General features: G+C 33.8%; 1 protein-coding gene across 1 annotated transcript in view; it reads left to right on the plus strand.

The window, feature by feature from the left end:
• The window catches only part of LOC116490743 (sodium channel protein type 2 subunit alpha-like), a 62,109-nt gene that overhangs the window by 15,997 nt on the left and 18,194 nt on the right, over positions 1-27,918 (plus strand). The window contains exons 12-18 of the mRNA XM_032190209.1: positions 1,668-1,967; positions 6,132-6,479; positions 9,170-9,302; positions 11,374-11,612; positions 12,233-12,406; positions 14,432-14,788; positions 17,068-17,553. Coding sequence (XP_032046100.1) covers positions 1,668-1,967; positions 6,132-6,479; positions 9,170-9,302; positions 11,374-11,612; positions 12,233-12,406; positions 14,432-14,788; positions 17,068-17,553 — 2,037 coding nt within the window. The remainder of the gene's footprint in view (positions 1-1,667; positions 1,968-6,131; positions 6,480-9,169; positions 9,303-11,373; positions 11,613-12,232; positions 12,407-14,431; positions 14,789-17,067; positions 17,554-27,918) is intronic.

Genomic DNA, 27,918 nt, shown 5'->3' on the forward strand with positions numbered 1-27,918 from the left:
TGTGCAAACTATTCAATGAATTGCCAAAAAAATATTTGTAAAATATTTGTGATAATGGTGTCCTTGAAGCCTGACTAAGTAGTCATAGTTCATGATGCTTCTATGTTACAGGTCTTATTAACCGTGTGAAAAAAGTCTAGTAATGTTACTTCTGGTTTGAGTGAGAATTTCCAAGCTTGCTGTACTTAATAGTTCCTCCCCAATAATCTTTGTTTTCTTTGAAAAGAGAAGACAAATATTTTACAGTTTTAAGAGAAAAATGAACTTCAATAGATACGTCTGTGAAATTTTCATATCTGATTGTAAAATATATGCAGAAACTCAGCTTTGGGAGTCAGACATCTGTCTAATTTCTGGACTGATTTTCCATCACTTCTCATTTGGCATGTAGTCATTTTCAACAGAACAATGTTTATAAAATACTAGTAAATCAGAACTTTCTATGAAACTGTAGTTTTGGTAGCATATTGGTAGAGCTACTTTCACTAAATTAGAATGATTCTATAAAGAAAGTGCTAATAGAAAGTGAAACTCTTTTTCCTTAAAAAGAAACCTTTATGCATGACCTGTGAAATCTAACTAGCGTATCTCTATTTTAGTCATTAAGCCCTATCATTTCCAAATCACCAAGGAAAAAGAAGAATCCTGCAAAATGTAACTTAATAAAAATGTTAAATATCACCAAAGACTGCATTTTTAATGACACTTTCATCCCTGGAAGTCACTAAGCCATTGTTAATTATATCAAGAGATATCTAAATGTTTGTGTGATTCAGTGTGGAGACAGAGAAGAAACTGACCAAGAATTAAAAAGAAATGGAAAAAGCAGACTATGAGGAAAGTTGGATAAAGGCCAAGGCATCATTACATCTTTTTATATGAATGGCAACTCATTTAATTATAAGAAAAGCAGTATTAGAGTCAAGATTCCTTTTGTACGTGAAAATGTTTTGCTGAATAATTAAAAAGCATATATTACAAAGTGTATATATATTATATATGTACTTTTTAGTATACATATTTTTGAGCATATCTGTATATATACTCAAAATATATCACAGAATGCTGTTAGAGTGGGAATTTTGGAAAGTAACATGAAGAGGGAGATAGGGCTAAAAGACATGCCTAAGTCTTTGAGAAGTTTGTGTCTGCTGCCAGTGAAAGTAGACGGAAAGTGAGGAGACTGCAAAGACAGTGAAGAAAGGCTGGATTAAATTTCTTTCAGGCTGCTAGTTGGATCGTGATACAATAACCCATATGGTGGAAGTTAGGGATTAGTTTTCTCTGTAAAGATTCAGAAGGAATCAGCTGAATTAGAACATAATGTCAGGCAAGAAAAGGTCTGGAAGCAGTTCCAAAATACATGAAAAAGCCCCACGCTTATACTTTCCTAAGTGCCTTAATTTTAGACCAGTGTCTTGTTCAGTAAGTCTTTAAGGAATAATGATGAAATTGCACCGCTAAATTTAATGTTTCAAGTAGCTCACACTACTAAACGATGAGGGGCTCAATAGTTTACCTTTGGTTCATTTTGTTTGTGTGTATCTTCTCACTGAAAGGTGTACAGCAAGCAGGACTGCCTGAGTGATAACAAAAATGATTGATAAAAGTCTGTAAAATTGTTTGGTTTTGGCCTACTGAGAATACCATGTTTTGTAACCTGCCAGGCAACAGCAGCAGTGGCAGCAGCATCAGTTGCATCAAGAGACTTCAGTGGTGTAGGGGGATTAGGAGAACTCTTGGAAAGTTCTTCAGAAGCATCAAAGTTGAGCTCAAAGAGTGCTAAAGAAAGAAGAAACAGAAGGAAGAAAAGAAGACAGAAAGAAATGTCGGAAGCAGAGGACAAAGGAGATATTGACAAGTTCCCCAAGTCAGAGTCAGAAGACAGTATCAGAAGGAAAAGTTTCCGCCTCTCCACAGAAGGAAGTCAACTGACATATGAAAAAAGATTCACATCTCCCCACCAGGTACAGAGCCCTCTTTTTAAAATTTTGTTATTATTTATTTTTATTTTTATTTTTCACTAAATCATGTACATCTGCTCTAAGTTGGTTTTGACTGACAAAAGAGCAGCTTTACCTATTGGAAGTTATGTTAAAGGTGAATGAAGAAAAAAAACTGTTAATAGTGTTAACTGTTATACTTTGATGTAGTTTGACCCATTCTATTAGCAAAGGAATAAAAAGAACATACCAAGGATAATTCTGAACTTAATTAAAACATTTCTGAAAATGTATTTCTGAAGATGTATTTGGTAGACTAGAGAGTAGTCAAAGACTTTGACTAAAACTCATATATTTGCATTAATCAATTATAGGTTCTCTGTTCTGAATCCATTTCAAAACCATATAAATATATATAAATATATAAAAATATATATAAATATATATTTATATTTTAGCAGACCACATTATCAAAATGCCCAGAATAGGAAATTATATACTATCATCAGTTTCTATCGCTGTTCTTAGTTAGCTTCTTATATGGTAGATAATGAGAAAAGTACTGTTCTTTTTCCCAGTAAGCTCATTATACAAGGAGGAGAATCATTACAATCATAGAAAAAAAAAAGTAGTTTAAGAAAATCTGTTTCTGGAAACCATTTAGTCCACATTTCACAGCTCTACCCCATTAAATCAAAGGAATCTTTTCTGTTGCTTCAAAGTCTACACACAGTTATGGTATTTACCGAAAAAAGCATTCCAAATATCTCTCTTCAAAATGATCATGTCCGGTCTCAGGCAATAGACGATCTCCAATGCTTATCCTGCTTAATGTTTTTATCAGGTGGGTTAATGTACAGCCTGACATAAAATACGAGATTTGGTGGCAGAAATACCTCGTGCACTGAGGGGAGGAAAGCTTAATTTGAGACAAAGAATGCCCAAGTGTTTCTCTGGATAAGAAATAAATAAAATGTAAGGAAATTGTAAGGTAATATTGTAAAAGAATATTTCTGATCTAATAAAATATATTAATTTTGGGCCAAAGCTTCTCCAAAAAATATTTCATTAATTGGAAACTGCTTTGAGTCAGGCTAACACAAAAGAGTTGCAACTAAGGATCTCATTTTAGACTGCATGGTTCTCCCTGAGTTAGATGTTTATAAGTCCTTAGCTCTTAGACAAGGATGTTGAATGTCTTGACAATACTGAAGAAAAGAGTCAACGACAAAGTCTGGTCAGAAGGGAATTTCTAGCTGCTAGTACTGTGCTTTAACTACTCACAAATAGGCTTCTCCATTGTTTAGTTAACTTTCCTGATGCTATTTTATATAGCTGAGGTGAAGGGACAGGTTAAAGAATACGTTATGTTTTTTTTAAAATATATTTATTGATGTATATATTTATTAATGCAGAATTAAAGGATCAGAAGAAAAAACACTTAGTTCAGAAACATGTACAATGAGAAGAGGACAATTTGAGACAGATTCAGTAGACAGGATAAGCACTCTGTAGCTTTATTAACATACGATAAAATGTTGCATGTATTTTTTTTATGTACTGAAACTCAAAAAAATTTCATCCTATCAACTATCATGAAGAAATATGAAACTTTCACAGAACCTTAACAAGCAAGCTTAGGAAAGCAGGGCATTTGAAATGACTTCCGATAATATTAAAATTAGATGTGAAATCATGTTGCAGAATGAACAAAAATCCATCAGAATAAAGTGAAAATAAATATTCTATATATCTTAGGTTTGAAATAAAGCAAGGAAATGGTATAGTAGACAGGAAATGGCTCATCTTGAGACATATTGAGGAAGCAAATAAGTGATCACCCAAAATTTAAAAATAAAAAAATAAAAAAAAAGTAATTTACAATTTTAAAAATACAGAGACTAGCATCATGCAAATAATCTAAATGAGGATAATTAATTGAATTAAAAATTAGCTAAGTAATTGTTTTTACAATCGTGAAAATGTTTTGGGACAAACATTGATTGCATTTAAATAAACTGAACTACTACCTAAGTGGAAGGATCATGGACACTAGGACAAGTAAAGGAAGGTATTGTTTTTTCTGGTTATCCATTTGCTTAGCTCCCAAGTGAAACAGGATGGCAAAGCATGAAGCAAGATGGTAAAATGTTAAAGAGAGATAATCTACCCAGGCAGCCCCTGTAGGGGTTTTGTCCTTTGACACACTAGTCTGTGTGCCAATGGATGATACAGCCTCCATGAAAAGCCAAGCTTTCAGATCTTAGTTGCCAGGAGCATGAAGTCATATATTTTTCTGTCTCTACATCTGTTAGAATTGCAGCCATTTTGGCTTGTATCTTTTGTCCAAATTCATCAGGGACTTTCAAAGCATGCATTAGTCCTCCCAACTCCCTGAGGGGGCTGATCCATTTAGCTGTGCTCAGAGCATGATAACATATATCGGAAAGACTGGACAACACACAAAACATAGCAGCCATGGAAACATTCTCTGAAAAAGAAGGGTAGCAATAATAGTAAGCCAGAACCTTGCAAGCATGTGACTTTTTGAAGGACTGTAAGTTGGTCAAATAAATGGCAAATTTATATGTACATATAAATATGTACAAAGAAATGGCAAATTGTGCAATAATTAGTTTACTACTTTGTCAGAATTCAGTGTCATGCTCTATAACTACTAGAGCTTTTTTAAGGAAAAAAAATAAAATCTTTAGGCATACGCAATTCTCCTCTCCTCTCCTCTCCTCTCCTCTCCTCTCCTCTCCTCTCCTCTCCTCTCCTCTCCTCTCCTCTCCTCTCCTCTCCTCTCCTCTCCTCTCCTCTCCTCTCCTCTCCTCTCCTCTCCTCTCCTCTCCTCTCCTCTCCTGTCCCCTTCCTTTTTTTTTCTTCTTTCTTCTCTTTCCCAGGCAACTTTACAGAAATGGGTTAGCCATTTGGCTGATATTCTTCAAGTAACAGCCTGAGGCTGACAGCCAGCACAGAAAATTTCATCACAAATTATTAAAAATTGGGATAGCCGTAGCTGTAAGAGCTTAAAACTACATCTCATAATGGAAAACATGTTCAGCACATGCATTATGTGTATGCACATAAATATCTGAGTATGCATATATATGCATATGTGGTGATGTATGCATATATTTAGAGTGTTTGGTTCTCAATATTAATATAGGTTTTTATATACTTTAGTGTAGCTTTCACTTTCAATTTAATTATTCTGGGACAAAAAGCACTGCTAGTGCATATAAGCATTTTCACTTGCAAAACTTGTGAACAAATTCAGAATCATCTGAAACCAGCTTTAACATACCAAGACATGAAGATTCATACAGAGGGTTCAAGAAAGCTTAGTGCAAGGTTTCTTTTTTTTTTTTTTTTTTTTCCACAGTTAGCACGCATTTCATTTATTCATGAATGCTGTTAATAAAATATGTAGCAAGGGAGAAGAACATTCCATTAAGCAGCTCCTGTAATTAAAAGATGAATTACCAACAACCACTGATTTATTTTTCTCATTTGTAAGAGGATATCTTTGGGTAACTGTGTCCCTGGTGAATATTTGCTTTGAGTTGCCTAATGACCAAGAGGTAGATAGGTGTGCAGCCTGCTATAGCACTAGGTGTGTGCAAAAGACTGCTACTAGTCATGTTCATACTGTACCTCCAGAGCTTCCCCAAGCTGTTGCCTCTGTCTTCTAGTTTTACAGGATTGCTTATGTTGTTCCAACACTATTGAGACTGTTATGAAGAGGGCAGAAAAGTTCTGATCAGTTGGAATCCCTAGGAGTCTTAAGGATGAAGAAAGGAAAAAAAGTAAATGACTTTTCATCTTTGTCCTAAGTAGAAGATGGATTAAAAGACAAATACCTGGAGATACTTGATAGAATTCTCTCCAGAACACTCATGGCTCCACACCAATTCAACCTGTTTTTTTTTTTCTCAAAACTGCCAACCTTGCTTATGTCTCCTACACATCTTTTCCTCAGTCCTGCTCCATTAAACTAAAATTTCCCCTCTACTTCAGGTCCCCTAATAAGCACTTTCCCCAAATGGTCACACTGATACAGCTGAAGAAAAAAAAAAAAGATGATTCTTCCGCACTGTAACTCTTCTTCAAAAAGCCAAGAACTTCCCTATCTTAGAAGTTCAGTTCTAATGCTGTCTTGTCTTCTTTTTAAATCTTTTGCAGTCTTTGCTAAGCATCCGTGGTTCCTTGTTCTCACCAAGGCGCAACAGCAAAACAAGCATTTTCAGTTTCAGAGGTCGTGCAAAGGATATAGGATCAGAAAATGACTTTGCTGATGATGAACACAGTACACTTGAAGACAACGAAAGCAGAAGAGATTCTCTCTTTGTTCCAAATCGGCATGGAGAACGGCGCAACAGTAATATTAGTCAGGGTAGTATGTCATCCAGAATGGTACCAGCCCTTCCAGCTAATGGGAAGATGCACAGTACTGTAGATTGCAATGGGGTAGTTTCCTTGGTTGGAGGACCTTCAACACTAACCTCACCTACTGGACAGCTTCTACCAGAGGTAATTATAAGTAAACCATCAATTACTACAGTTTGGTTCAGGCACGGAATTTTTCTTACTGTTCTCCTCTGCATGCCTTATCATTTCTTATAGCTGTGAGAAATAACTTGCAATAGTTTTTAAATAACAGGACATAAGCAGAAAAAAGTTCTCAAGCTCCTGTCTGACTCTCACTAGAGTATTATATTTGCCTTGCCTTCAGCAAGAGATCTGCACATAGAGAGCAAAAAACATAAAACAAATTTGACAATTTATACATAGTTTGCCTCAACATCAAAGGGAGGCATTTGATATATAACTAAGAATATAACTTAGAAATATGTATAGGAAAATGTCCATAAAATGCAACAGAATGCAGTTACTACTCCTATGATAGTTAGATAGAAATTTCCATTATTGAATTTATCTCAAAGAAACTTTTGTTCTAATTTCTAATTTCTAATTCTATGACAAAGTGACGTGCTTGGTGGATGAGGGAAAGGCTGTGGATGTGGTCTACCTTGACTTCAGCAAGGATTTTGACACCGTCTCCCACAGCATTCTCCTCAAGAAACTGGCTACTATTGGCTTGGGCTGGCGTATGCTTTGTTGGTTAGAAACTGGCTGGATAGCCGGGCCCAAAGAGTCAAGGTGAATGGAGTCAAATCCAGCTGGAGGCCGGTCACTAGTGGCGTCCCCCAGGGCTCAGTGCTGGGGCTGGTCCTCTTTAATATCTTCATCGATGATCTGGATGAGGGCATTGAGTGCACCCTCAGTAAGTTCGCAGATGACACCAAGTTAGGTGCATGTGTTGATCTGCTCGAGAGTAGGAAGGCTCTGCAGGAGGATCTGGATAGGCTGCACCGATGGGCTGAGGTCAACTGCATGAAGTTCAACAAGGCCAAGTACCGGGTCCTGCACCTGGGGCGCAATAACCCCAAGTAGAGCTACAGGCTGGGAGATGAGTGGCTGGAGAGCTGCCAGGCAGAGAAGGACCTGGGAGTGATGGTGGATAGTCGGCTGAATATGAGCCAGCAGTGTGCTCAGGTGGCCAAGAAGGCCAACGGCATCCTGGCTTGCATAAGAAGCAGTGTGGCCAGCAGGTCTAGGGAAGTGATCGTCCCCTTGTACTCGGCTCTGGTGAGGCCGCACCTCGAGTACTGTGTTCAGCTTTGGGCCCCTCGCTACAAGAAGGACATCGAGGTGTTTGAGTGAGTCCAGAGAAGGGCGACGAAGCTGGTGAGGGGTCTGGAGAACAAGTCCTACGAGGAGTGGCTGCGGGAGCTGGGATTGTTCAGCCTGGAGAAAAGGAGGCTCAGGGGCGACCTTATCGCTCTCTATAGGTACCTCAAGGGAGGCTGTAGCGAGGTGGGGGTTGGTCTGTTCTCCCACGTGCCTGGTGACAGGATGAGGGGGAATGGGCTAAAGTTGCGCCAGGGGAGTTTTAGGTTGGATGTTAGGAAGAACTTCTTTACCGAAAGGGTTGTTAGACATGGGAACGAGCTGCCCAGGGAAGTGGTGGAGTCACCATCCCTGGAGTTCTTTAAAAGACGTTTAGATGTAGAGCTTAGGGATATGGTTTAGTGGAGGACTTGTTAGTGTTAGGTCAGAGGTTGGACTTGATGATCTTGAGGTCTCTTCCAATCTAGACAATTCTGTGATTCTGTGATTCTGTAATTTTCATGAGAAATGTACAATTACTGTGTATCTTTGCAGCTATGTTACTTTTCAGACCAAATTTACTTCTATAAGCTAAGTTGTTCTTTTAAAGTTTCAAAAAAAAAGCAAGCTTTTTCATACAAAATACTTCAATATGGATTCAGTATGCTATTTTGGTGGCTGTAATAGCACTGTATTTAATCTGAAAAAATATTTCTTTTATAAATAAGTACGGAGATTTCATTATGACTGTCATACATTTCTTTTTGTTTTGGTTTCTCTCCTATCTTGATATAGAGTTTCATACCATAAATTTAATCAAATTAGCTTAAAGATTATGAATATGTAGTTCTATATCAGAAATACATTCACTTCAAAAAGATATAGTCATTTCAGTCAAGAGTCTTCACTAAAGAAATACTAATAAATATTCAAAAATGGCTTTTCATCTTCACCTTGAATAACCTTGAAATCCCTTGAGTTCTGCAAGCTTTGTTATTTTTCTGGATGGGGACAGAATACTGAATAAAAAACAAGTGGTTTGCGTGATAGAATTCATGGGAAAGCAATAACCAAGATTTAGCAACTTTTAAACGTTATTCCTGTGGTCCACACTCCCCAGCAAACCAAAGCAACTGTAAGAACACCTACATGCTAGAGTAGTGGCATGTTTGTCACTTTTAAATTGGAACCACCAAAAAACAAACAAACAGGTTCAACTCTGATCACTTTTTCATGAAAGAATAATAATAATCACTAGCAAACAGATACCTAACAAAAGTCTTGTTCACTCAGTCACTTAAACGAGAACCATCTTTGCTTTCACATTGGTTTGGTAATGTGTCCTGCTGTTGATTATTTGTAACATTGGATAAAATTTCCACCAAGTTCCTCAGTAAGAAATTCCTACAAGGACAGAAATCTTCAGTGTGTAAGAAAGGCCTAACATGCTACACAGAGCTGATTTTAATTGTCACTACACATTTACGCAGTAAATATTTTTAATCGGCTGTTGAAGAGGATGGTTTAATTCCTCAGTATTTCATTTACAGGGCACCACTACAGAAACAGAAATAAGAAAAAGAAGATTGAGTTCTTATCAAATTTCCATGGAAATGCTGGAAGATTCTGCTGCGAGACAAAGAGCAATGAGTATAGCCAGTATACTGACAAATACAATGGAAGGTATTTGATACATTCAAATAAACAGTTCATTAAACTTCTGTTAACTACACACATACACTGTTGGAATTTATTTGCTTATTTAATGAAAATTGAGTTCACTTATAATTCATATATATGCTATAAAAATACTTTTTATAAGATGAAAGGATAAGCAGATGAATCCAGTATAAATTCCTGTAGGGGAAGTTGCAGATAATCCTACTACTCATATTCTAAAAGGAAAAGAAATTCCTAAGAAAATTTACAGTGTTCGTAAAGATACTTTAAGCCCAAATTTAAATGTAAACATTGTAAGTGAGTTCTTAAGTACTTTGTCTCACAGATAAACAAATAGATCCCAAACTCCTTGTGGTCAGAAATGCAAGACATATTTTTCTCTGAAACAAGATATTCTCACAAACATGTACCTTCCTGAACATACCCTCCTATTTTAATGCAAGTGTGAACTATTGGGACCTCCTTGATTCTCAGTATGCAAAGTCTTGGTCCTACTCCCAGGTAGCAAGGATATCTCCTTGAAAGGTATTTTCTTTTCCTCTAGCTGCATAGAGTTTGCTTTTCCATTCTTCTGGCCGTTTAAAAAAAAAAAAAAAAAAAACAAGCCAATGTAAACTATATTGTCCTGATAGCCATCTCCTGCCCACATCTGGTTTCTATTATTTTCAGAAGCAATGTGATATTCCAGTGATATTCCATGTCAACTCAGAGTCCAATGTGAAGCCACTGTCCAATGCCAGTCCCATCCCACTTCTCAGTGTTCCGTTATATTTTCAGAACCATGATTGTTCCAGCTAATCTTCATATTCTTTTGGAAACACTATCTTTGTTATGGTTTATAAAGATAGAAGACTTTCACTACATACTGATACACTTTTCTGCCTTCGATGTTGTGGGAGCACATTTCAATGACTTTGAGAGCTGTGGCAATTGAACTTTTTACTTCCCATAGTTTCATCCATATAGGACAATATTAAAGGTCAGTCACTTGTCCTCAAGGTGTAGGGCTTAACACTGAATCCTCATTAGCAAATACTCTAAAACAGCATGTTTGCTATTCTAGAAAATTACCTGTGAATGTAATGATGGTAGAGACCTTCCTCTGTTCTAAGTGTTGTCTGAAAATTGGAAAAATTCAGGTTTAGGTTGATGTTACTATTCTGGAATTTCACTGAAAGTATGTTGTGGCAATTTCTTATGTATTTTGTAGTCTAAGTACTTCTCACTGAAATATCTTCCTTCTGGGCTTTCATCAAGCATTGGCCATCACTATTACTATTAACTCAGTAGAAGTTACTGTTGTTTTGTAACTTTTATAATACGGATAGTGAAATGGAAGAAGAAGAAAAAAGTCTGTAAAGTTTCTAGTTGAGAACAGAGCTGTTCCAACAGTACTAATATTGTTCTGTTTCTGAGTTGATAGACATACATACATACAATATATGACATTTTAAAATAGGAAGATGGGTATTAATTATATTAATAATATTGATATAAGTAAACAGTGCTAAGTATGTGCACCAAAAGAGTCATATGAATATTATGTTATAGTTGTGGTTCAGCATAGTAGCAAGAACAATACTTTTAGTAGCTCAAATCAAAATCAAAATCAAAATCAAATCAAATCAAAATATTACAAAATAAGTATATGTTGTATACTTAATACAAAAATGTTGTAGTTTATGAAGCTTATACAAGCTTCAACATGTCCATTGATGGGGGCATAATGTTAACTTTCACAATCCAAAACTGTCATAAGCAAGTTAACTAGCTTAAACTAGATTTCTTGATTCTCCATTTCTTGATTCTTCATTGGAAAATGACAGACATATTTCCCTCTTAATATAGGCATCTGAGATAATTCACTCTAGAGATAACTGCCACTGTCCATTGATTGTAGAGAACTTTAGATAGATTATTTGTTTAACTTTAAGATGGCTACACTCAGGTGACAGAAATTCCAGGTGGTGTGAGCTGTTTATTTGAATGATTTAATCTTTTTACATATTTTAAATAGGAGCTTCCAGTGATTCAGAGATTATAATTGAAATATTTATTTCTATTTTTTTTTCAGAGCTTGAAGAATCCAGACAGAAATGCCCCCCATGCTGGTACAGATTTGCAAATACTTTCTTGATCTGGGATTGCTGGAGTCCATGGTTAAAAGTAAAACACATTGTCAATTTAGTAGTGATGGATCCATTTGTTGATCTTGCTATAACTATTTGCATTGTTTTAAACACCTTGTTTATGGCCATGGAACATTACCCAATGACAGAACAGTTTAGCAGTGTCCTTTCTGTGGGCAACCTGGTAAGTTTATGTTTGCCAAACAGTTCTTGGTGTAAAAGTACCCTTTCCTAAAAGAAGAAATGTGTAAATGCATTGCATTGGTCTTAAATTTATTCCTTTTTTATTTATTTTTTTTTATAATCAGTTTAGAAACTGTATTTATGGTGTACCTAGAAAAAGTGAGTTTACTGGTGCCTTCAACTTTCATGAATCTATTCTGTAACTACTGTAATGAAATAACTGAATATGTTTGGAAATGTAGTTTTTATCTGTCAATTTTCTTGAGGTCTGCTCTGGGATTTGTCTTTGGAGGATGATATTCCCTTACAGAAAATATTTTTTTTCTGTAAGAAATTGATGAAATATTCAGATTTCAGAATTTCTTTTCTTTCTTTTCTTCTTCTTTTTTTTTTTTTTTTTCTTTTCAGTTATATTACAGTGAAAGTGCTTTTCCAAGAAAGGCATTAGTATGACTTATTAGCAGTAAATATATATATATATTATATGATATATATTATTATATATATATTATTATTTATATAGTAACAGGTATAAGTAACAGGTAAAAGAATTCAGAAACAGAAAATGTGCGTAGATATATATGTTTCTCATAACAACTCAACTAATTAATTTTGTTTTAGGTATTCACTGGGATATTCACAGCAGAAATGGTATTAAAGATAATTGCTATGGACCCTTATTATTATTTCCAAGAAGGCTGGAATATTTTTGATGGTATTATTGTAAGCCTTAGTTTAATGGAACTTGGCCTTGCAAATGTTGAAGGATTATCAGTTCTTCGATCATTCAGATTGGTAAATACCTGGATAATTAAATATTTGCATGCAATTGTGTCACTCAAAAAGTTTTGCTGATGTATGTATTAATTACCAGTATTGTAAATATATATTTGGTAATTAAATGGCTCACACATTTATTCATATGTGCCTAATTTACAAATTGTATATGTACAAGTTTAAAGTGTTTGTCTATTGATTTTCTTTGATATCAAATTATCCTATCAATATCCATTTGTACTGATATCCTTTGCCATCATAAGACACTTTTGAAATTTTGAAATTTTTCATTATACTGATTAAGTTTCATCAAAGCTGAATAACTACAAAAAACATACATATTGGTACCAGCATAAAGAATCCTTGAAATTTTAGTCTTCCTATTGTGAACATTACTGTATGTTCCCCATAAAGCCACTAAGTATATCCTCACTTCAGAACATTTATTTGAGAATAAACATTTAGTAACACCATTAGATATAATAAAGTCCTAACAGTGTGACTTTTGGATAAGAATACTTAAACTGAAATGTTGTTGAAATATTGCTTCTACTAGAAATATCTCTTTTAAAGCAACTATTTTGTAGCTATGTTTTCTGGAGGCACAAGAGTCATGATTTAAAAGTCTGTGTTAGTAATATTTATTACATTACCTGAAAATCTCTTATTTCTGAATACATAGAGCAGTCAGTGGTTACTTGGTTTACTAGCACCAGTTTCCGTGGTACCCAAATTCACATACCATAGTTTGGTCACTGAATATTATTTTTAAATCAGTGAGTATGATCTGAATGGACATCTCAATACCAACATCAAATTGTTGCATTAAAAATTGTCCTCTATGTGAGCCTGTAAGACCTAATGTAGTGCTGAGGGAAACATAGGACTAAGCCAGCAAAGAGGGAGTAGTAGGTGTAACAAAGAAAGTACAAACTTCTGTATGTTATATGATGCAGAAATCATCTGTGAGTGGACATTTAAAAATACTGAAATGTGGTATAAACACAAAATACATTCATTTTCTGTATGTGTTGCTAAGATGAAAAGCTGGACACTATGGTTTAGGGAAGTACCAAACTCCATGCTCCCTGCTCTCCATTAAAATAATATTGTTCCTTGTGAAGAAAAAATTAGTCTACAGAAACATATGTTCTGATAAACACCTTAGATCTAGCTTCTCTTTGTTCACATGTGATTCTCTAGAACACATTTGTGTACAAGTTAGTAGAATAAACTGCCAACCACAAGAGATTTCTTACACATGGGTATTAGTCTTATTTCTTTCTAAAATTATTTTAGAAACAATAAAATTATTAATGTTGGTTTTCAAATGTTCACATTTGGCTTCTGATACATAAAATAACATAAGAAATGAAGACTGTAGTCCATATTTCAGTATAGCACAGTGTAGACATCTCTAAGTAGAAGCTCTCCAACAAACAAAATCTCTGGAAAACTCTCAGGAAGAATAGCTACTGTACCTGTGAACAACCTTAGGAGTTTGGCCTAAAGTGTTTGGCACAAAATGTCAGGAACAGCAGGAAAACTATTGGCTCTCCTGTGTGACATCTCAGACAAGTGAATCTCAGTTAATTTATGGAGTTTACTGAACTGAATCCTCAGGGAAAACTACTTAGTGCAGAGTAGGAATGCAAGCATTTCCAAGGAGAATCAGATATGCTAATAGGACCAAACACTCTACAGCACTTCATGCTTATAGAACTTTTTAGAAAATGATGTAAAAATGCTACAATGTGGGAAAATAGTGTCAGGCAGAAATTATGCATTCACCATGTACTGTATTATATTATTCTCAAGGATTACACAACTATTAGAATTTCCTAAAAAATGGTCAAATTAAATTGCAAGCTGTCTCCGTAGGTTCTAAATTTACAGAACATCAATGAACAATAGCCAAAGAAAGTATGTTTAACTAACATCATAAAAGATGTTTTCTGCAAATTAGTACTTTCATAAAGAATGGCACATTCAGAACTGCAGTATAACTAACACTAATGATTCCTCTGTGTTTTTGTTTTTCAGCTTCGAGTTTTTAAGTTGGCAAAATCTTGGCCAACTCTAAATATGCTCATTAAGATTATTGGCAACTCAGTGGGGGCTTTGGGGAATTTGACCCTTGTGCTGGCCATCATTGTGTTCATTTTCGCTGTGGTTGGAATGCAGCTGTTTGGGAAAAGCTACAAGGAATGTGTCTGCAAGATCTCCAGTGACTGTGTGCTTCCACGCTGGCACATGCATGACTTTTTCCACTCTTTCTTGATTGTGTTCCGAGTGTTGTGTGGAGAATGGATAGAAACAATGTGGGACTGCATGGAGGTTGCAGGCCAAACCATGTGCCTTATTGTTTTCATGCTGGTCATGGTGATTGGAAACCTAGTGGTAGGTGATAAACACTTTTGAATTCTGATGGAAAAATGTATATAGCTTACAGCTGAGAAAGGAGAATATTTGTTGTGCTTCTGTTTGGAATGAAAGAAAAAAAAAAAAAAAAGAAAGAAACATCGACATGTACTAGATTTGTGGTGAAAAAGATGTTTTCTTTCTCCACCTTTTAACTTATATCCATACATTGAAGTACTCTTACTATGGCATCAGGAATTTAGAAATAGACCAAAATTTCCACAAAATACCCTATTAAGGGAGCGTTAGAGATAATTTAAATATACTGTTGAAATTCAGATGGCATCTAAACTACTCTTTAAATAATAAAGTTTATGCTTCACCAGCTCATGGGCAGCTTCCTGTTTGGAGATTAAAAAAAAAAATATCTAATGGACTTTCTTGAATTCATTACAGATAATTCTGGCACTAATTATATGACAATGAAAATTAAGTATAATGTAGTTCTTATAAAAGTGAATCTTTAACTTAAGTACTTAACTTTTTGGCCTGCTTAGAGGTAAAAATCAAAACCCAAATATCTACAGACTGATTGGGCTTCCATGCTAAAAATGGGGTTGAAAGTTTTGAATTCAAAATTATAGAATAAATTTTATAGAAAAAAAAACTATTCAAGCTTACAAGTTAACATGTCAAAGGTTCAGTTGATATATCACTGTGAAAACTTCTCAGAAACCAGGGTAATTGGAATGCATCATTTATGTTTTAAAATTTATTTTACTATTAATATCTACGGTTCATCCTGAGATGCCTAGAAATTATATTTCATCGCTCATCAAAATTCTCTTCCTTTAGTGATTGATTTTAATGTTTTTTGTTGTTGTTGCTGTTGTATTTTGTGTGTTTTTTTTTCTTATATAATTTTATAAATTCTAAAAAGTTATAAAAATGTTTATGTCTTGGTTGTTTACACAACCTTGCAATATTAACAGAAGCTCAGCAGAAATGTGTAGAGAAATGAGGAAGTTATTTATGATAAGTAACCTGCTCCACTGTTTTTTCAGCATTAATTTCTGCATGTAAGTACTGTTTCAGATTCATATTGTCTCCTCTTTTCTTCCAAATACTTATTTACCTCCAGGGTGAGATTGTTTTTTGTTTTTTTATTGTTTTTTTTTTTGGGGGGGGGGGGGATGGAGGGGGTGAAGGGTCTGGAATTGTGAAAGTCTGCAGAATTAAATATTGTATAGAGTAAAAATGAAAGCTCTTACACATTTCTTTAAGGGGAAGTTTATCTCAGGATTTGAGGGTTTTATGGCTGGTCACAGTTTTTCTTTTGTAGTATCTTGAAATTACACCAGTATGACAGAATAAAGTTTAAATCCATTTTTCTTTGGTGTAAGAAAGTTAATTAGGACATAGGCTGCCATTTTGCCACGTGATGACAACGCCTGATGCCTCATGGCCCATGGCACTTAGTCCAAACATAGGAAAGACTACATTGCAGTCTTTTAAAAAATTTACAAACCCATCCCATCAAATAGTGTGATTTTATACCAGATTGTTTTATATTAGACTGCAGGTATGAAATGATTAATTGCCTGTAAGTTGTACAGCAATAGCTACTGTTTATAGGAGATGACATTAAAACAACAATAATGATGTTTGAATTTTGATTTGATGAAGTTCTCAGGCAATACTTACTATTTTCATTAAGTCACTTATTAAGGCACTTTAAAATATTACTTTTATCCTGTTATGGCAAGGTTTATAGAATTTAAGAGACAAGCCCAGAATTAACAGAAATTCACAGTCTTATGGTATAATCTTCCAAATAATAGTTAGAAAGTATAAGTAGGTTAGTATAGCATTAACTAATGTTAAGTTTCCAAAATATCTGTATCATAGAATCTTATAGAATCTAACTTTATAGGATGATGCTTGATGCTTATACAATTCTACTTGAGTTCCAGGTGATTCCACTACATTTAGACAGAAGTTTTTCAAACCTCTGATGGGATATCTATAGCTAGAATTTTTGTAACTTTTTGTTATTATTATTTTACAGTCCATGCAATGCTACTCCAAAAAATAAAATCAAAAGGTCAAAATTGTTTAGGTATTAGCTAGTGTATCTTGAATGAATATTGTCCAAAACTAGTAAGGAGAGGTTTTGTAATGCGAGGTACTATTTGGTTGTCTAAAATTAGTGGATGTTGGTCTTCAGAACAATGTGTGATTTTTGACAGTATCCTATAAAAATACTAACTTCTTATATGTATTTATTTACTATATAGCTGTATTCTCTCATCTTTTAGGTATTGAACCTGTTTCTGGCCTTGCTGCTGAGCTCATTTAGTTCAGACAATCTTGCTGCTACTGATGATGATAATGAAATGAACAACCTCCAGATTGCTGTGGCAAGAATTCAGAAGGGAATAGATTATATTAAAAAAAAGATACAGGAGTTCATCCAAAAAGCCTTTGTTAGAAAACAGAAGGCTTTGGAAGAAATCAAAGCACTTGAAGAGATAAACAACAAGAAGGACAGCTGCCTTTCCAATCACACTGCTGTTGAAATAAGCAAAGATCTGAATTATCTTAAGGATGGAAATGGAACCACCAGTGGTGTAGGCACAGGCAGCAGTGTGGAAAAATATGCAATTGATGAAAATGATTACATGTCATTCATAAACAACCCAGGCCTCACTGTGACAGTACCAATTGCTGTTGGAGAATCGGACTTTGAAAATTTAAATACAGAAGAATTTAGCAGTGAATCTGATATGGAAGAAAGCAAACAGGTAGGAGATTTTGTCTCTTAACTGTTACATTTCAGTCATTTACATGTCTGTCAATTTCATACATAGAGTTGTTTAAAATGTTGTCTTATCCTTCTGAATGTATTTTATACTTTATTATTTCAAGTAAATATAATTCAAGGAAATAAATCTGCTATGTGAAAGTGCACTAGGGGTCCTAGACTTTATATTTTTAATACTTCGGTTTTTAGTATTTGGAAGACTAATAATTTTAAGTGTGGTTATTTCTATCACAGTTTATGAAGTTTTAGAACTAGCACACATTTCATAAATATCCTATCTGTGTTACCTCTAACATGATCAGAATTTGTGGGAGAAGAGTACTGTAGAAGACTAATGAACAATAAAAGTATATAGCTTTACATATCTAATCAAATACAAATGGAGAAAGAAGAAATATTGTTTCTGTAGTTAGGGTGGTTCTAAAAATGAACCTTGATGCATGGTAAATCAATGATGTATTTTGAATTATCTAAAAAGTTTTGTGAGTAATATACATACAGATTTTGGATTCAGAGACAATGTCTGGTTGAATTGGAGTAATCCAGACACAGATCAATATCACGATAAAACAGTATCTAAAGTTATCCTGCAGAGCAGACTAATCTTGTAGTATATATGCATGTGGAAACCATTTACTTGAATGTCTTAGGTGATTGTTATTGGGCAAAGAGACAGAAGTTGATAAAATACAGAAGCCAGGTGGCTTGTACACCAGAAGTGAACATAGATAATAAAAGTATTCATGGAAATGTTTTTATATGGGAGTAATAATAAATGCAGTAGCAGGAAAAAAATAATTGAAAAATTATTTTACATTTCTCAGTGCCATGAGAAATGTCAGAACTGTGAGGTTTAAGGAATCAGAAACCTTGGATAAATAGATGCTGTGATTTTGTCTGGTAGCTCATTAATACAAAAGTGTATGTTTACCATAAAGCAAGCTCTTCTGAAAAGAAACATTGCATCAATGACTGTACCAATAGCTGCATAGCTGTTATATTTTCAAATAATGCTGTATTCCACAGCACTGCCAAACTGTATCACGTGACATTAATAGATAGCCATGACCCAGTCAGTTATAATATGCTTTTTGCTAAAGAACATAAGATAAAGAATGTGTATATTTGCAACTGTAAAGACAGTTACTCTGCATAAGAAATATGAGATTAAAAGCAATATATTCTATTGAGTTGCTCAGTTAAATGACAAACATTTTCAATACTGATGGATAACATTGATCCATGACAATTTAAGAATATAAGAGAACTGGCTAGTATAAATGATATAATTTAAGAGATCAACTAGAATCAAAACACAAGCTTTCAGAGTGACTCTGGGTCTGTTTTTCATGTAAGCTTATCTAGTGAAAGTTAGTTGTCTTTTCCAATGAACCTTTAGCAATGTCTTCTAAGTCTTTTAATATATTCTGATGTTATTTCTTTAAAATGTACCTTCAATCTAAATTTTCTGCTTTCCTTGTGGTTAGTTTTGAGATGGGTGTTGTGTGCCTTCCTAATAACTCTACCTTATGAAGATATATGCCTAAAAATTTCCTGAATATGTAATTTTTTAAGAATTCTGTAATATGCATTAAGAAGGTTTGTAAGAAGGCTTACAAACTGTGCAGATGCTGAATGTGTGGTTGCATGACACGTTAGCCTCAGCACAGAACTGAGAGGTTAAGAAGATGCCATCCTCATCTGGTTCCTGACTCCCTGGCATCCTTTGCCACTTTCTCTGCTACAGTGTTTGTAGGTCTGTACTATAAATCATGTCACTGGAGTGATATAAATTAAATAACATAATACCATAGGTATTTTTTCTTTGTTTCTTCTTTAAGATAGATTGAATGGTTCAGCTTACAGTGCATTTTATCACCATGCATTTTATCAGAATAGCTAAGGAAAAAATAAAATGCAACGCAAAGGCAGAAACTCCTCTGCTTTCAAAGTGAACCATATAAGTAAGCAAACTCTAAGAAAATGGCATAAGGGCCCTTGTGCTGAAGAGTTCTGAATTACATACCAATTTTAAGGTGGCTTTCACAAGTCAATTGCTCTGTTTATTCTCATCATTACTTGGCTCAGGCATCATCCTGTTTTTTGTGTGTGTTTTGTTGTTTGTTTGTTTGTTTGTTTGCCTTTGTTTTGTTTGTTTGTTTGCCTTTGTTTTGTTTTTCCTAAGACCATTCTTAAGTTTCAGTACTATATTAAGTCAAAAGGAATTTTGCCTTTTTTTTTTTTTTTTTTTTTTTTTTTTTTTTTAATGAACTTTAAATGTATCGGTACGCCTTCAGGAACAGAAAGCAAATTAAACAAATGTATAAACAATTTGAAAGTGAAAATTACAATTGATTGTGGAAAATCAATCAGTAAATGATGGAGGTTATATGTATTAAGAAATTGCAGAGAAGTTTTCAAAGGGGATAGGATAAGTATAGGATTTCTGTAGAGCCTTAAGATTTCCATATAGTATCATAATCACTACCATTGCAAACCTGGGGAGTAGTGTTTCCCTCAAATTCTGCTCATGGACAACTGTTTAGTGTTTGACATATATTCATACAATGCAAGTGTGCATATTGTCAATGGTAGCTAACAAACAGTGCCCTGAAAATTACGAATTCTGTAGTCATTTCCATTTTTGTTCTGGGTTCTTTATTCCCCTCTTTCTGGATGATTTTTAGAAAAAAAATGAAGTGCTTTTATTTTATTCTCAGTATAAAAATGCACCTGCTTTGGTAATATATGAACAGGTGTTCCAATGTGTGACAGGTATTTATCAGGATTCTTAATCTCCTCCTATCAAGTCAATAGCACTATTGTACCTCCTGCTGCCTTCTGATTTCCTTCTGAGGAAGGTGAAGAATATATTGGTGCAGTGTTTAAGTTACCTCTCTAGAAAAGTACACCACCATTTGCTTTATTTTACTTCTTGAGGGATATCACTGAGACAACATTCTTGCTACTAGGCCAGGTCTGCAAAAGAAGGGGTAAGAGATGAGGCAGACCTTTCCCCACCTTAACTTTTTGTGCCACTTAGCACTTAAAATGTCCTCAGGAGATATCCCTTTTAATAACTTTTTTTTTTTCCAATTTATTTATTTATTTTTTAACATCAGAGTTACAGGAAGTTTGATCTGCACAAGAACTGTAAAATGAACCATTTTTTTTTTCTGCTGGTGTCTTTTTGACTAACACTGATGTTAAGAGCTGAATGATTATTTTAAGTATGTCCAGCTAAGGTCATGATAGAAGCAGGGGGAGGAATGTGCCCCTGAGAAATATGCCAAGAGCAGGTAATTGCTATAGAAATTATGATTGCAGGTGAGTGAGAAACAAATACTATTTTTTTTTAATTTATATTTTCAGATATATTATGGAACAAAATAACTCTAACCACAGTTTCTTTAGTGGATGATTTTTTTTTTCTGTTCATAAAAATACCTTCTAATTAATTTGCCAGTTAATAAACAAGCAACTTTCCAAATCTGCCAGTATATATTTTGCAACCTGGTTTTAAGTTCCAAACATATATACAAAATCCTTCTAATAGATATCACTAGAAATTTAGGGAAGTCTGTGTTTGGATGAAATGTAACAATAACATTTGTTAAGTTGAAAAAATGAGTGTAAGATTTCAAGATAACTTGACTACAGGGTCTTCTTCATAAGGATAGCCTGGCCAGAGACCACACCCACACACTTCTACAATTTCTGATTCCCATATTACAGTAGCATTTTATTCAGCATTTGAAGAAAAAGTTCTACTTAGGTCTCAGTACAGTCTCATTTGCACCTTAGTTATTGTGTCTTCAACATGTGTGTGAGACATGATGTGTTATAGAACTGAGGACTGTATGACAAGTGTCAGGATGAAGGATCAGGATAAGCAATAGAGTGCAGAAAGCAAGAAGCAGATTGTGTCTTTAAGATTTTTATTTATTAATTTATTTATTTTTTAATACTGAACCTAATGCTGTACTGAAGAGTTTCTTCAAATCTACTTTGGCTTCCAAATTACATTTGATTTCTCCCAAGACACATCTTAACCTACAGATCTTCTAGCTCATATGTCTGCAGCTTCAGAAAGGCTTTTTCCTTGCATATTTTGTGACGAATTTACATTGTATACTTGAAGTTACTCAAGCAGCTGTCTAACATGGTGAAAGCACAAGTTCTTTTATGGTCTCACCACATGACATGTTAGTGAGAAACATGTAGTCGTAAGTGAATATTATACTTACATCATTTAAGGTAATGAAAAATGTCTTTCTTTTTTATATATACTACACTTGGTTATTTATTTTGTATCTACATGTTTGTTCTGCTAAGAGACTTCCATTAAGCATTTTCTTACTGTATATAGATCCTAAAACACCCTAAAATCAGAGCAAGTATGCTAAGATTCCATGCAAAAATGACCCATGAAATGTAAGTGGATAATGGGAAACTACATATGCATAACTTGAGCTTTGGATGAGGAAGAGAATTTATCTTAAAGACATTAAAACTTCCTAATTGCTTTAGAATAACAGTTGCCTGAAAGTTCACTTGAAATAAGAGAGCATTTAACTGGTACTTTGAAGGAGGATTTTGTCAGTATCTCCTACCAGAAAACAGAGGTGCAACAGCCAATAAGATAACCATCAAAAATAACACATTACTGCTCTAAAAATAAGATATTCAAGAAAATTAACTTAAAAGATAGTAAGAAAATTAAAACCTACCAAAGGGGATTATTTGATACTTTTTTTTTTTAGTTAGCTTGTGGATGACATTATTATTACAAAATCAGTGTTAATCAATGACATGGAGTATGATAATCAGATCAAACATTAGACTCCTAACTATTGTGTTTTTGTACCACTTAATAAATAACTATTGTGTTTTTGTACCACTTAATAACCATACATTACATTTGAATCACAACTTGATGAATGAATTTCCGTATTTCAACACACAAAAGTAATTTCAAAGATGTTCTTCAGCTATGGAAAGCTGTTTTCACAACATCTTTCTTTAAGAAATGCAAATACCAGCAGGCCTCTACCACGGCAGAATTCCAAAAGCCTTTGTATCTATGTTATATGTACAGTAAGTACAAACTCAGAATAGAGAAGTAAGGCTCCTCAATTAACTTTTGAAATCACAACAGGTGGTTTTAATAAAATAAAAAATATCCTTCACCAGCTAATCCACTGAGCTTTCTAAGCAAGGGATAAATTCAATTTTCTGATTGGCTTCATTGCCGCTTATGTAAAAAGGTGAAGTATAAAGACAGAAACAGAGTTATTTTCTTCCCAAAAGTTAAACATTGCCATGGAGATTCAATGAATTTCTTAGCAAAAACACACCTAGTAGTGATTTGATCAATTGATTGTAAGATTTTTTTCCACATTTCCTTTAAAGTATATAACTATCTAAATTCCCGCTTTATACAACTGACTAGTTCAGGGACTATATCTTCCAAAGTGACAGGTTCTTTATGTTATGGACTAGCTTTTTACTTCTATTGCCATCTGTAAGTTACACCACTGTTATTAAAACATGAAGCAGGAATGGGAAGACATACATTTTCAAAGTATTTTGTTTACTGTATGTACATTTTTTGCAAATAAAAGACATAATGACATAGTCAGTTAAATGAGGACTTGAACACTAAACCAAAAAAATAATTTTTTTTTAAATTTTCATTAAGATGCATTAAACACTCTTTAAATATAGAATAATTTCCAAATCTGCTAACCATGTCTTTATGAAATTAATCATTTTATTTCCATTTATGAATCATAGTTTCAGAGTGCAGATGATTAGCTCTAGTTCCTGCATTTCTTATTTCTCTAAAATAAACTAACAAGCTCTGTAGAAAGGTTTGTTGAACATTTCAGGTGGTATGCATATCCCTTTTTGCCAACTGATCATAAAATATTTAATAATTATGTTTTAATTGTATTAAAGCTGTGCTTGAATTAGAGATTCCAAAAAGAAGAAAACTAGAAATCCTGTGCTTTGAACTTCACTACCTACCATTCTTACTTCTCACAGGGGTAAAACCAAGCTGGAGCAATCAAGAATGCAGCTCTGGTGCTTTTTAACCAGGTAGAGCAACGTGTCACCACTTTCACACAGGTTACCTAAAAAAGTTATACATATATATGTATATATATATATAATCACTTTTTAATGGATTTTGACTGGCCTGCATGCTATTCAGCTATGTTCCTTCCCTATCCATTGCAAGATGGTAGAAACATGCACAGCTGCTCTCTGCTGAGTCATGGGACTCACACCACAGCATGGTCAGGCGGGATTGGCAACCCCAACATACATTTTTTAACTCCGCTAATGATTTTTCTGGATAGTCTAATAAAGTCTTTAGCAATAACTGCATGTTCTACAGGTTATGAAGTATGGATCATAAAAGTACTGGAATGTTATACTCTAAAGAGGCCAAAGGAAAAAGGGAGCATGCATAGTTTTTAAAAAATAAAAACAACCCTTTTTGATTCAGCCCTTATAAATGTATATATTTAATGAAATGTGTTAGGTGATTTATGTAATGATTACTGCCACACTTCAGCTCTTTAATAAATAAAATTTATACTATTGCAATATACCTATCTGTGTAAAAATTGCATTGTTATATTCTTAAATCTGCAATGCACTGTAATGCAAATCCTTAAGATGCTACAAACTACATTCTGTATTGATTTGGGCAGTGCATATCTTGAGTTTTATAAACTATAAGCAAAGCAAACAGTTTCATAACTGCTGAAATTATACTTAATAACCTCTCTAAAAATTCTCTCTGAACAGATCATTTAACAAATACTCTTTTCTTAAACTTTAAAATTCTTCATAAAAAGTTGTATTTGTGTTTCTTAATAGCCAAGTCTGTGACAGAGTTGGCAGACTTCACTCAGTGTAAATTAGAGTAACAATGAAGTAGTCAGCATGGTTTTTATAAAATTGCATGTATATTTACCCTATCTTTTTAATTTTTATTATAGGTGTAAATAATCCCCATTGCAGCATAATTGGCAGAGCTTTCAGGAATAGGGACAGTAGTATTACACAGGAGCTAAAGTTACATGAAACTACAAAAGACAAACTATACTGGTAAAACGGTATTACAATTTTGTTGGGATTGAGATTTCAGCCCTACACCTTCTCTACTGAGACTCAGGCAGAGTCTCACTGGCTTCAAAAGGATAGCCAAATAGCTCCATTTGTACCACTGTATAGTCCAGTGATGCCAAAAGAAATTCATATTGCTGTGTATTCTAAAAAGTCTCAGATTTAACTTATTATTTTTTAAACCCAAGATATGCTTCAAACGTCAAATAGAGCTCTAGGAAAAAAGGGGTTTTAAGCCATTTTCTTAATATAATGTAAAAGTTAAATATCATAAGATTTGAGATCTAAACTCAGTTTAGAATCACTTGGGAATCACCAACCCCCTTAATTTATATTTTGTCACTCAATTACAGTGCAGCTTTAAAGATTCAAAAGATAAAACCACATGGCTGAATTACTAAAGGCAATTTGTAATGGCTGAATCCCTTTATTTATTTTATTGTCACTTGAATCATGAAGCAGTTTGTAAAGCTTAAAGTTTTTGTTGCCTGCTCTTGCTCTTATTGAAAGCTATAATAAAATCACATGAGAGCAAGACTGGGTCTTAAGCGAATGCATTTTCTCGTAAATGGGCACATTAACATGCTGTTGGTCAAAGCTTGTTTTAATGATCTAAGCTGTTGAAAAGAGATGCACTGCTCTGAAAGGATGGAATGGAGGCTGATTATACGTATGTTAGACAAGTATTTGGGTTGGTGATGAAGCATTTTTTAATGTTATATTCTATACATTAATATTTATAATACTATTTTCTGAAAAATATAATACCATTAAAGTGGTCATTTTTTTGACTTTATTTCTGTGTGTGATTCCACAGTATTGCTCAGGCTTCTGCATTAGTCAAGCATGTTGTTTTGCTGATTCAGGCCTTGAGAATGCTGCATCATAAGCAATTGCTTTCAAGTGTATCCTTGTAAAGGAAAATGTCGTATCATTGAAGATGCAAATAAGTATTTACAGGGCATGGCATATTCTACAAACTGATAATCCCATATTTGGGGTGAAAAGAAGATTTTGTAATCCTCCATGTCTTTTGAGTTTCCTAAGTTTTATTAATTTTATTGCTAGGAAAAAAAAAAAGAACATTAAAGTCACCTTATTTAAAATGCAATGCTTCTTTCCTAATTTAGGCTCTTGGAGCAAAGAAGAGGAGTTTTAGTAATGTTTTTTATTATTCAATTGTTTGAGATTATTTGAAACATAATGAAGATAATGCTTTATTTGAAAAATAATGAAGAAAATATAGTAGTTTTTGTTTTTACTGGTTATAAATTGCAATTCTATCACTTGTTTTTTAGCAACTGTTTTTTTTAGCTGACAGGACTATCTGAAACAGAGTTTCAGAAGAAGCCATTAAAGAACTGGCTGCCTTTTAACAGGAAGATTAATAATTGGTGTTTACTATGAACTTTTCTACTTTTATGAACTTTTGCTACTACTAAGTCAGTCATTAATTTAATGATGATATATCAGGCCATAAATTAATTTTAAATTTCCTAACTTAGATGTGGCAGATTATTGTTCTCACAATATATGTTTTTTATTTAACAAAGAAACTGCCTATAATTTCAGCAACAATTTTTAGACTTTTCTTTTTTAGTATTACCATGATATATAAAAAGAGAATTAATCTAAAAATCTCATTTCCTGTTTCAAAGATAGTCTTGTATGTAGATAATAAGGTGGTATATTACTAATGCTTAATACAGTGTACATTAATGTATATTTTGGTCTGTAGAAGTAATACAGAAAGCAAAGTTTTAAATATTCTCAGTATACAAGGTACAAAACATTTTGCTTCAGAGTTACTGATCTGCATGAGCAGCAGTAAAATTATTCAGCTAGAAATGATACAGCTGTAAATATTTCAGATGCATAAATTTTGGAAATTGTAGCAGAAAATGAAGTATGAAAAGGGAAACAAGACACTTTCATGTTTACTAAGCAAAAATTAACCACTAGAAATATTAAAATCTCAGTGTATTTACCCAAATCTTTTCACATTTGTCAGCATGATTTTCCATGTACAGATCATGTTATTTAGAACGGGAAAGAATGGTTTTCCAACTAATGTCAGTGTGCTTCTCAGAAATATTTCTATTATTCAGCAAGTCCTTTATTTTTGGTCACAATCCAGCTATAGTCACAATCCAGCTCTGATTGATCTCATATTGACTACATTTGCATGTGGACATAAAGTGCAGCTTCTTGAAAATTAAAACTGAAGTTACCAATCACCCAGCATAAATTTCTTTTAATTGTCATTCATCTCATGTAAGCTCAACATGAGAGAGGAATTGCTTACCAAACTATATAAAGAGATATGTGCCATTTGCTTCATTTTTTGGCAGAAAAATCCCTGAGCTCCCAATGTATTCTCCTGAAAGGACTTGGTTTTAACTAAAGAATTAAATAACTAGTTTTAATTTGCAGCAGTGTCTCTGAAGGAGAGTATACATAGTAATGTCTTTTAAAAAAGATATCGTCTATTATTTGCAGCAAAATCATTCAAAAGATCTGAACAAATATTATTTTACTTTTATTTTTTACATTATAAAATATCACTACCTTGAAAGCTAAACACGAAAAGTACTTGGTATCCTCAAAAACTCTGTATACAAAAATCCAGTAGAGGTCAAAGATCTGCTTACAGTTCAGATCTGCTTAGCTGAAACCACAAATGAGTCAGTGATTAGCCTTTCTGCTACATCAGTATATATTCTACTTTAGTGTTTAAGTTAGAGATGCATCCCCCCCTGGATCCCCCTCTAAATTACTGCTCCATGGTATAAAACAAAAGTATTTCAGTATTTCAGTATTTGTTTTTTCATGTTGCTTTCTGATTACAAGCCTTGTTTCACAATAAAAGAAAATGTATTTGGGATGAAAAAATTTAAGATTCAAACAATATTGCAACTGAAAACAAGGTACAAACTCTATGTCCAGTTTTTGTGCTAGATGCTGTGTGCATCTTTAGTAGGTTTGTCCTTTCAAAATATACTTTCTTAGAAGAAAATTATAGGCAGTCTTGCATGACTGATAAATAGTTTGACTTGATCCAAATTTCACTGTACTTGGTATAAACAGTTACTTCATTTGAGCTGGTTTATATCACTCTCCAACTCTTGGAGTTTTCACATCTAGGATTGTTTTGGAGTGAGGATTATAGCATTTGACTATATACAAAGTAGTACATAGACAGAAA

The sequence above is a fragment of the Aythya fuligula genome, chromosome 6, assembly GCF_009819795.1.
Source record: "Aythya fuligula isolate bAytFul2 chromosome 6, bAytFul2.pri, whole genome shotgun sequence".
Classification (NCBI taxonomy): Eukaryota; Metazoa; Chordata; class Aves; order Anseriformes; family Anatidae; genus Aythya; species Aythya fuligula.